The sequence below is a fragment of the Ipomoea triloba genome, chromosome 1 (assembly GCF_003576645.1).
Source record: "Ipomoea triloba cultivar NCNSP0323 chromosome 1, ASM357664v1".
NCBI lineage: Eukaryota > Viridiplantae > Streptophyta > Magnoliopsida > Solanales > Convolvulaceae > Ipomoea > Ipomoea triloba.
Genome location: NC_044916.1, coordinates 31969046 through 31980129, shown reverse-complemented (window position 1 = coordinate 31980129; position 11084 = coordinate 31969046). Strand labels below are relative to the sequence as shown.

General features: G+C 36.1%; 2 protein-coding genes across 5 annotated transcripts in view; both read right to left on the bottom strand.

The window, feature by feature from the left end:
- Positions 1–1115: 1115 nt before the first annotated feature.
- LOC116014235 lies at positions 1116–5222 on the bottom strand. 3 transcript variants are annotated; one of them, XM_031254254.1, is made up of 9 exons: positions 5076–5222; positions 4367–4776; positions 4186–4273; positions 3086–3171; positions 2602–2680; positions 2360–2419; positions 1875–1996; positions 1734–1805; positions 1116–1539 (listed from the first exon to the last, which is right to left on the bottom strand). In XM_031254254.1, exons 1-9 carry the CDS (start codon positions 5076–5078, stop codon positions 1437–1439), a joined length of 1023 nt encoding a protein of 340 aa, XP_031110114.1. In that variant the 5' UTR covers positions 5079–5222; the 3' UTR covers positions 1116–1436. The 3 variants fall into 3 exon arrangements, with proteins under 3 accessions (XP_031110114.1, XP_031110122.1, XP_031110128.1); XM_031254262.1 differs by lacking the exon at positions 1734–1805; XM_031254268.1 differs by lacking the exon at positions 1116–1539 and having other exon boundaries at positions 1734–1800.
- Positions 5223–5922: 700 nt separating this feature from the next.
- The window catches only part of LOC116029477 (protein TRIGALACTOSYLDIACYLGLYCEROL 2, chloroplastic), a 5723-nt gene continuing 561 nt past the window's right edge, over positions 5923–11084 (bottom strand). For both annotated transcript variants that reach the window (XM_031271532.1, XM_031271524.1), the window contains exons 2-6: positions 9608–10225; positions 9186–9515; positions 8604–8719; positions 6553–6643; positions 5923–6469 (exon numbers count right to left, since the gene is read on the bottom strand). In XM_031271532.1, the coding sequence (XP_031127392.1) occupies positions 6377–6469; positions 6553–6643; positions 8604–8719; positions 9186–9515; positions 9608–10147 (1170 nt within the window). In that variant the 5' untranslated portion in view covers positions 10148–10225 and the 3' untranslated portion in view covers positions 5923–6376. The remainder of the gene's footprint in view (positions 6470–6552; positions 6644–8603; positions 8720–9185; positions 9516–9607; positions 10226–11084) is intronic.

Here is an 11084-nt window from a genome sequence, read left to right as displayed (position 1 = left end):
ATCTGTTAGAAATTCTGTTTGTTGGTTATTTGTTGGTTATTAGTAGCAAGGTTAATGGTAATTTCCCTTCGCTTTAACTTTTGTCAAACTACTATGCTAATTTCCCCATTCTTCTTTATCAATTAAATGGTAATTTCCCTTCGCTTTAACTTTTGTCAAACTACTATGCTAATTTCCCCATTCTTCTTTATCAATTAAATTGTAAGATTATAGAATGAACTGTATTTGATTGAAGAGAATAACCAATGTATTTATAGTGTACAACAGAGGAGAAATAGATAAATTACAATTAATCACTAGTCTACAGGAATGAATATAGAACAACAAAATAACCTCAACCACTCATATGCTTAACATAAATTTCTCCTTCTTCTTTGTAACAAACCCTAGAAATCTAAAAGCATATATATGCATAACCCAATAATTGTTGACAAATTGAAAGCAAACGCACACCAAAGCAAAAACACTAGAAGCAAATTAAACACACTACCGGCACGATGGCCTGACTTCATATTCCATCCCACATTCCTTGTCATTCTAATTTGTCCACTTTATCCATCTTTGTGAAATTCATTTTTCTTTTATGTACTCTTTCTTTCAATGTTTAATTTTGGCATGTATTTAGCCTTCATTTTATTAAAGATCAAGTTGATTAATAATGGGGGAAATTTAATCGATGAAGGAGGGTAAAATTAATTAGGAGAGTAATCAAACCCAAAAAAAAAAAAGAGAGAAATTACCATATTAACCCTATTACTAATAACCAATAAACGAAATTCTTAATGGAGGACTAAATTGCATAAAACCATCTAAGTCAAGGACTAAATGAAGCACAAAAAGTCACTTAGAATTAAATTGAGTAAAACCACCAAAGTTGAGGACTATATTGGGTACTAACTCAATTTTTACTACTCGAGCCCAACTTGACTTGACACAATAGTTATACCATGGACCAGGGTCTTGCAAGGTCAAGGTGGACCCAGGTCCACAGAATAATTTGCCGACTTGACTATAGCGCTGTTACGGTGAAGTGGATTGGGCAATATGAGCTCAAACAATCAAGTCATCATTGTTTGATTCACATCATGATGCATCAAATTGAATTCTCCAAATCATTTCTCAACCAACTCCACCAAAACTTTTTGGGGAGGTTTCACTGCATTGCCAGGATATAACAGATGAACTCTGCTATTACAATTCAGTAATTTTTTTTTTACCAGATAAGAGCAGTTCTATTACATATGATACCACCAGCTTGAGCTTCCCCTTCACCCCCAGGCCCCAACAAGGTAGATACTCATAACTCATACAGTAAATGCAGCTAATATGCGAAAAAGAGGAAACCCCAAGCGCTCTCACTATCTAAACGCAAAAAGATGTACCGGTGGATTGTATATGAATAGCTTCCCTTTTCTTTTGTGTTCTCCTGTTTCTAATCATATTTTGAAGTATTTGTATCCGTCTTCAGGGTCGGTCATTCCATCTTCCCAATCACCCATGCGGCGACCACCAAATACTACCTGTTGAATGCCCAAGTATCTGCAGATAAAATTGCAAAAGATTGGTATGAACTATGGATGGATGTGTCTAACTGATACGAACTTCCCAAACATCTTGGGCAATAATTCCCCTCGTCTTGCGAGTTTCGTATCAAAGCCTAGGATATCATTTCAAATTTGATTTTCCTAAGGTTTATATAACTAACAAATGGAATTCACAAATTCAGGGCTTACTCTGAGCTCAATGCAGTCAAGCAGTTGAGAAGCACATCAATAGAAAAGAAATCAGACGTGCCAAGATCTACCCTGCATGAGCAAGCTTTACCGAATAAACCACCAAAAAAAAAAAAACAGAAGGATCACAAGAAGTCATACCAAACTCTACCCCAGTTGTCCTGGAACTCAACATCGCTTATATCATGAAATGACGATGGCATCACCTTGGAACCCGCATCTTCATCGTAGAGAGGATTGTTGTCCATGGATGAGTTTGCCAACTGCATTCATTGAGTTATTGAACGTCAAACATTTCCATTATTATTATCAAGGGGTAATTTTTTTAAAAGAAAATATAAAAATTTTGAAATCATGAAAAGAAGGAATCTGTGTGATTAGGAAATGCAACACTATAACAACCTAACTCAGCACACTATATTTTACGGAGTAGCATTTTTCTTAAAAATATATTATTTCAAGAATATTGGAGCATGGCCCTCAATAAATATAAATATTATAAGTATATATTTATATGCCATAGTAATTACAGTTTTGAGGTGTGTTTGTAGCAAATATAATATGGCAATGCTCATGACAACTGTAACAAATACCACAACAGTAACATAATTTATTGAAACACTAACCTGCAAGTTAGATGAGTTGAAAGCACCTAAACGCCCCATGACATACCATGCCTGAACAACCTGCAATACGACATCTCATTAATAGTTTTCGAAGAGCCAGAAGCTCCAAGCTACTATGCGGCACATGATATCACATAAATCGAGGGAGTTAATCATTTCTTCTTGTGATGCAGGGGGGCACCAAGGTGAAAGGAGAATGAGTACAGTATGGAGATGAAGAAGGGAGGAAACAATCAACTTACACTACCAATAAGTTCAACTTCCCGATCAGATGGTGCTCCATATAGTTCAAACCATATGTAGGAATCCAACGGATTGAAACTGTCAAACCCAACACTGTATGAGTAACATGTGACTAAAATACATCAAACAAAACAACAAACAAGTGTATTCAACCAAGTTATTTTCAGTTTCCTTGCTGAGGTGGTCTAATTCCATCTAATAATTTATTGACAATGTTATTAAACCCAACGTAGTCCTGGACTAAAAGATTGAATCCAATCAATTAGCTAGTCTAACCCATGACCTTATAAACTCATATGTTTCTCTCTATTTTAGAAATGTGGGACTCTTAACAAACAACAACATACATTCTACGCCAAATGTGAATCATATGTAACAGATGTTAAAAGACAACAAAAGCAAACGATTAATAAGAAAAAGAAAACAGAAGCACTAGACTGAAAAGTTGGAAGGCAACTAGTATAAGATGGACAAGTTGATTACTCTCTAAAGCTAACTTTAAAAGCAAGGACAGATCCTGTTTTAGACTTTTGGAAATCTCGGCCCTTGGTTCGAACCCTTTCTTCAACCTATCAACAAAACAGAAAGTGTGATATAAACATAATAGAAAGAAGTTCAGAAATACTATAAGAAGAAGACGAATCATATCTAGATTAACTTTGCCATTTGGCAGGAGTCTACAGACTACAACTTAACTGATTTAAACTATTTCCTTCTTTTCTCTGCCACAAAAGAATTTGGTTTTCATTCTGATTGATTAACGAGTTTCATTGTACAATCGTGCTAGCCAAGTTGCTAAACTTAAGTCTTACTGTTTGAAAGGTAAAGTTTGCATCGTTTTCAGTTTCACAGGTTAGTTTATGGCCACTTCTCAGAACTGTAAAAGTTCAGCAATAGCTGATGATTGCATAGCATCAAGGTGATTGGATTACTTAGGCTCAAAGTAGCTTCTAATTCTTTTTGTGTTTCTCATAATTGCTGAAATCTATTATTTGGCACTGAAAGCTATAAGATTTAGCATCAAATGTAGCTCTAAAGCCTTAGAAGCTCTTCACAAAATTAGATGTCTGTAAGTGCAATATATCTCTTTCCTTCGGTTTTCAAAAATCTCAAAAGAATGTCATTAACAAAAAAAAAAAAAAAAGAGAGAGAAGCACATTAGGACTGCCCACAGCTTTTGGTAGCTAAATTTATGAGTCCAAACTGCAGTAAAGACTTTAGCACTTATCTGTCATAGTCTAACAATGTCATATGTGTTTTATTCCTATAAAATGGCAAGAACTCAATTTTATGATTTCTATATCCCAATGATGCAACTTCTAGAACATTATCTAGTTGGTCAGAGTAAACCCTAAACCTTAGACAATAAAAAATCAATTCAACTTGTAAGTAACTACGTTCTGTTGTATGAGACAAGGAGGAATATGAACTAGATGTTTACACTCTGAAAATTTTGTCAATGGAATCTGTAATCCTAACCAGTAAAGCAATCAGTGAACATTATGCCAATCAAATTCCCTTGGTTCATTTGATCATTTGATCATAAAATGAACGAAAAAATTCCATCAAATTCCATAAGTTACCCTTTTCCTCATAAGCTCTGGGTTTCCTATACTATCCCCTAGAACAGCTCGGAGCTCAGTGTCATGCTGGCAGGCATCTTCCAGTACCCTGCTCAAAAAACCAAAGCAAGTAATGAATTCTACTTTCATTCCAGAAAAATGGCAACAATGAAAGAATGTAATAAACAAAAAGAATATGTACTTGGCCCAAGCAGGATAGTTGTGAAGACGATCATATTCCCGTTTCCTCTTCTCCTCCCGGACCTTTAACAACCTCCTTCCTCTGGCTGTTGTCCCAGACCCTTTTGTAGCTTTCCCATTCAGACTCCTAGATATATCATTACCTGTCGACCTTGCAGTGGATCCAACACTTTCCTCTACCTCTCCATTATCCTTCAACTTTGAGGCTTGAACAAGCATATGCCCAGAATAACCCGAACCATTCATCACCAAACCGCAATTAGGGAAACACTCACTATTCTTTTGAGGCATTGCTAGGAAACGTGCAACTATCTGAGGGCACAAAGAAGTCTTCCATATGGTCAACTGAGAATGCGGATAATGCCCACCAGCCGTATCTATTTTTCCCCTAGAAAAGCTACCCATCTGTATCTGCATAAATGATTCCAAATATACGCACATAAGCTCCAAGAATTCAACATTATTCCAACTAAACCTGCCCCCTATAATCAGAAACGCAAACGCATAACAATTAACAATTCATTTGCCACAACGTATGAATATTTACTCCGTATTTCCGTTAAAACATGCTTGCAATTTTCCGTTTAAGCCTCGAGAAGTCGAGAATTTCACGTTGGATGACACATACCAGTCTAAAACAACCAAGTAAGAACGAGAGGCATATGCAAACGTATATGTGTGAGGTTGTATATGCAGCGAAAGAGAAATACCATTGAAGGTGCAATAATGGCCGCCTGTAAGTGGAAGCGTACGGGTGTAGTGGCAATAGAGTGGAACTGGTCGGACCGCCGGAGTCCTCAGTAGAGACGTAGAGTGTAGAAGCCATTTTAGTTTAGATTATAGATAATTTAAATTTTTAGGATTCCCCCACAGGTTTTTATACTTCACATATGCGCCCCCCAAGTTTAGAAAGTTATAAATGTCACCTACTCACCTGTTTATCCTTTGATTACGGAAAGCCCACATCTCCCATCAAAAAGAGTGAAACGTCCTCTAATTCTAATCGACAAAGAATCACAATGAAAAATAAAAATCAAACTTCATACTCAATTAAATGTTGAATCAATTTGACTGAAAGTTACTCGACCTGCTTATCCTTAGTGCATTCCCATCAATGGTGATTGGTAATGAGGAGAGATAATGGGTGAGGAGTTTCTGTAAAATAAGGAATAATGCAGGTCAATGGGTCCCACTAAGGCAAAGGAACAGGCGCTCATGCAAGGGTGAGTGCTACTTACGCTGGGCGCGTCAACTGACAGCATCAGTTTTTTTTTTTTTTAAATTGATTTGTTTTATTTATTTTTTCCTCCCACCCCATTTTCTATTTCCTAATCACACTTACAAAAAACTCCTCAATAACCGTACAAAAACTCCACTGATAAGAATGCTCTTATAGACTATGGATGTTTTTGCTTTAAAAAAAAACCTTAGAGCTACCGAGCTACCTTGTCTTTCAATTATTAACCAAACGGATTCCATCAATCTAACATTTTGTAAACCAAACCTCCCATTACAATTACTTGAAGTTGTTGCACAACTCCATGAAATTCTTTAATCTATAATCTTATTAACAAAATTCAATAAACCTGATCAATGGGTACATTGTCTTGAGCCCAAATTTCAAAAATATGAAAAAGCTTCAAAGGACAACTATCCTTTCAGTTCAAAGAATCAAAGTAAACACCTTAATATTTCTAACCAAAATCTCTGAACTATTTCCTCATATTCCCAGACAGGAGTTTGAATACAAGAAAGAGACATTATGAAGGCTTCACCAAAGCACAGTAATGGGAATACAAGGAATATAGGTTCATCTTCTATCTTAACAAAAGATCAAACTACCTAAACGATTTGCACAATTACCCAAAGAACTCGTGTGTCTCCAACAGCGATCTAAACTGGCCTCCGTGTCAAATGCCTGCCTGTTGCATTCAAGATTATAGAAGCAGTTCGGATTCACTCAATTTGAATATTAAATTTTGTGACTAAGCTTTTCGGTGTCTTTCCATCTTCACAGTAGCCTGCTGAGTGACTTGATAAGCAATTTTAGATTCCGTCTGGTCGCTTCATCACCAGTGAATCCTAATATGTCGGAGCTTATACTCTGCACGGTTTGATTGACACTGAATAAGAAAGAACTAAGTGCTTGCATAATTATCCACGAAAACTTGGCCAAGCAACACATACCTCAATGTTCTTCAAAGTGAAAACCAGTGTATATACAGACTTCCTTATTAGTTCTGTATTCTCAGGAGTCATTACAGATGAATGCACTTTTCTGCAGTTTCAATATGCAAAATACTGTAAGCCTAAATGTTCATATCCACATACGATGTGTCCAATAAATACATACAAGAAGACAGTCCCAGGTTGTACAAGCTAAAAAATGCTGTGTATGCCAATGCAAGATAATAATAGATTTATCCTCAATTACGCATAACAATTCACATTGGACTAATATAGTAATATTTAAATCTATTAAAAAAAGAATGTTACTACAAAGGGGAATTTCAAAATTCAATTCGCAATAATTAATGGCTTCTAGAGTGAGGTGTTGTTAATTGTATTAATTGAAAGGAATTACTATGAATGTGAATACGCTTTACTGAAAATCAGTATTGATGAAAGTAAATGGCATGTTCACTTAGTGTAAAAAAGAAACATAAAATGATTTATGTATCAAATGTTTTGCATTTACTATGTTCACTTGGTGCAATTCATGTAACCTTTTCCCCCATCCCAACTCGATCTACTCTCCCAGCAAGCTCTGCCAACTACTTTGAGTAGTGGTGGTCCACCCTATCAGCAACTGCTGGCATCAATGAGAACTAGGGGGTGTTTGGCAAATAGTTATTAGCTGATTGAATTAGCTAGTAGCTGTTAGTTGATTGGATTAGCTGGTTTGACCATTAACCTAAATTGCCATGAGCCCATGAAAGAATAATTAATAATATGTGATAGATTGATGGTAGGACAGGGGGAGAGACCACTGGCAGTAGCTGGAAGTGGAGATGAAGTCACTGGAAGTTGACAACCAAGAGCTCAATTTCCAGAATTAAAGCAACAATCAAATTCTTTTTCTTAAATCTCTCCTTTTATTATTAAAAACTTGGTTCATTTTATTGATTTGAATAATATGCTTTTGGGGATTTTTTTTTATTTAACCCAAGATATTTTACATGATAATGGTGTTCATAGTAGATAAACTTTGAGTTTATGCTTTGATATTTTTTATGATGGGCATTTTGGTATTTTCATGAATTTTGCATTTGACTTTGGAAAACTGGAGATTGTTTACATTGGATTTTGAATTTTGTTCCCCAGCTTTTTATTTTAATTTTTTTTTTTAAACGTAAAGTAAGCAAGGCCTAAGGTATGTAACTGTTAAGTTTAGAAAATGCTAGGCTTCTAGCTATTTTCAGCTATAAAATAGACTCATCACAATTGATCATGTCTGGGTAAACTTAATTGTTATTTATTTTTTGGCTGCAAACTTTATAAACAAGTAAGCCTTCATTACAATCTGGAGCTCATATGTGGGGCAACAAGTAAAAGGAGCTAAATTCATTCTAATTCAAGAAACTTTCTCCTAAACAGCCATACTTATAATTCTTGTTCTTTTGCTTTTAATGTTTCTTCCCAATTCCCATATCGCATTTTGATGTTGTACTTAAAGTGGATGACTCTTTGTTTAATTTGGTAAAATGAACCTTGTCAGTTGTCACTGACCTTAAAAAGTGAAGGCAGTCATCAAACTTACATAGTTACATTACAAAAACAAAGGCAGGTCATCAAACTCCAAACTCGAAAGTATTCCCAACTTAAACTTTTCAACTTCAAAACGGAATACCTACAATCCTAAATGAAGGTGGTCTCTAACTCTATAAATATTTGACAGTAGAAAGGTATTGGTTTTTTTGTTAGAGATATTCTTTGTTTTATTGTTCCTAGAAAAGATGAAGAGCTAACTAATCCACCTTAGCATAGCATGGCATACCAACAAACAGATTATCACAGTAGTTTCACTATCATAAATAGGGAGACTAAATGGAGTATAACCATTGTTATGCTGCATGATATGACAAGTTGATAAAATTAAACTGGGAAAAGACTTGGAAAGTTCTTGAGATAAAAAATTAGAAAGCTGAAACAACATTTTTAAAGACCTGCAATGCTCTTCAGTGAACAAACACACGGGGTGAAGGGGAATTTAACAATAAATGTAATTCAAAATTTACCTCAGATCTTCAGAAGCTTGTGTCAAGCTTTTTGTCAAACTCTCTACTTCGCTCAATAAGCCACTATCACGGACTTCAGTCAACAAAGGCTGAACATCTTCAGCCATGGCTTTGATCTGGGGCATTGCTACATGAGAATATTTTAAATACTGGGTTCCAGAAAATACCTTATAATAGACATGCACAGAGTCCAAAGTCCTTTAACGTCATTTTTTTCTCCCTTTTGTACCCATCACACTTTGTATTCTAATAGATATGCACAGAGTCCAAAGCCTCAAAATTGAGGAATTTTCCTGACTTGGTATCCGTTTTGCAAACAAGACTCATTTCAAGTTAGCTTTGTGTTGTATTTAGATTTTTAATACCCTTGGAAGCCGTAGGCCAGAAAGTTGCACAACATATTTCTTCAATCTTAGGAGAAACCTATGAACGCATAGGTTCCTTAAAAATTAAAGAGAAACTAAGTGACATGTAAGTTAACAGGAAAGAACGAAGTCTTTTCACAGTTAAACTGTGAGTAATCACATAGATTACCAAACAACACTATAATCAAGTGAACTTAAAGAAGAATGCACCTCATACCTTATTGAGTAAAGGACGAGCCTCCTCAATGGCATATACAACTTTTTCAGCCAAAGAAAAGGTATTTGCAACACCAATTTCTTCTACTTCACGGCCAATGCGGGTGAATATCCCAACCAATGCATCCAGACTAACCCCTGGATATCCCTTTATCTTTTGCCTGTCACATACAATTAAACCTTCTTTGAGACAATCTTGATCAAGAGGTCCTACTGAAGGAGTTGGAATTGGGTCTCTGGGAGTAATATCGATCATAGTTTCCATGAGAAGACCGGACTGGTTCACCTCTACCAACGAATTTCGAGGTATAATTATCTTGTCATCATCAACCTACAAAAGATGTTTTCGTTTCAACAGAGAAATTTATTCACACCACATGTAGGTCAACAATAGAATAATTCAAAGTTTAGTAGTTAGCACACCTCAGCCACGGCTTCAATATTTTTCAACGAGGGATTAACCCGGATAACATTCCCAACATTCACCCCTCGGATCCTAACAGGTGTCCCTGTACAGATGCCTGAAGCCTGGTCAAACTCAAAAACAGCCAAATATTTCCTGAACTTCGATCGCAATTGAAACCCCCGCAACCAAGCCAAGCTAAGTGCCAACAACACCGCACCAGAAACAAGAAACAACCCTACCCCACCTTCCCAAATGCTCCTTCTCCCATACCCAAAATCATTCAGTGGCCTTAGAGTCTGCCTCCAAATGTTCCTTGGCACATCCAAAACAACAGATATTATATTTTTTCGTTCAGAAGCCACCCCGGGCTGTTCTTGTTTCTGCTCCTGACTATGACCCGTTTCTGCAGACATTGCTTTTACCCTAAAGACTCTACCACTGGGTCTTGCTGGAGTTCTTGAGCGTGGCAAGAAATCCACAAGACCGTTACGCCTATTCGGCACAATATGCAACATGGTAGAATTTGTGGAAAGATTAACTAATGCATTCCCAGCCATTCTTCTCTTCGTATAAATCCTATATTCTCTTTCACTCACTATTCATGTTACTGATTATCTTCTCAGTGAAAATGGGAGCTGAAAAACAATAGCAATTACAACATCATTAACACACTGCGATTATTGACCGAATCTGAATTATCAATTTGACATTTCGATGTGAGCGGAAAAAAAATAAAAATAAAACAAGATTTAAAGATAACCAAAATCACTCGAATCAGTAAAAACTTAGAAGCGATGACAAGATCTTACCAGCTAGGGCGACGGTTTTTAGTTTTTAGAATATCAGGACTATATTAGATATATAAAAGTCATACAGTTTTTAGTTTCCTTCAGCAGGTCCCATTGCATTAGAGTTCTTCAATTTCCTTTACCTATACTACAAACCTCCTCCAAAGTTTTCAATTTTACTCACAGCCTAATTGCCTTTATATCCTGCTCCAACTGATGGAGTCTACAACGAATTTCAGTTTGAACATAAATGGCAGAATTGAAGGACATTCTATTAAGACTATAGCATCCCAGTATTTTTCTTGTTTAAGGGAGATAACAAAAGCATTAAAGCCATTTAATTAGCATTTCCACCAATTCATTATTCCTTACTGACTGTTCACGAAAAATCCTTAGAGCCCATGTTTACAATCAAGGGAGGGAAAATATTTACAGTAATAAATTCACCATTAGAGGGGATTAAAAAAAAAGCAATGAACTTTAGCCCTGAAGGCATCAAGTCCACCTTAAGGAGACGACACAGAAAAAGATGGATAAATACAAATCACCCAAAAAAAAAAGGGAGAGTAAAAGTGGAAATCAATGCAAAAAATTGCGTAATCAATCGATAGAATGAGCCAATTTTGCGCAACAAGCATCAGAATTGAATCCAAAAATAACAAAGAAATTGCACTCCCGAAAAAAAAAAAAGGGGGGGGGGGGGGGA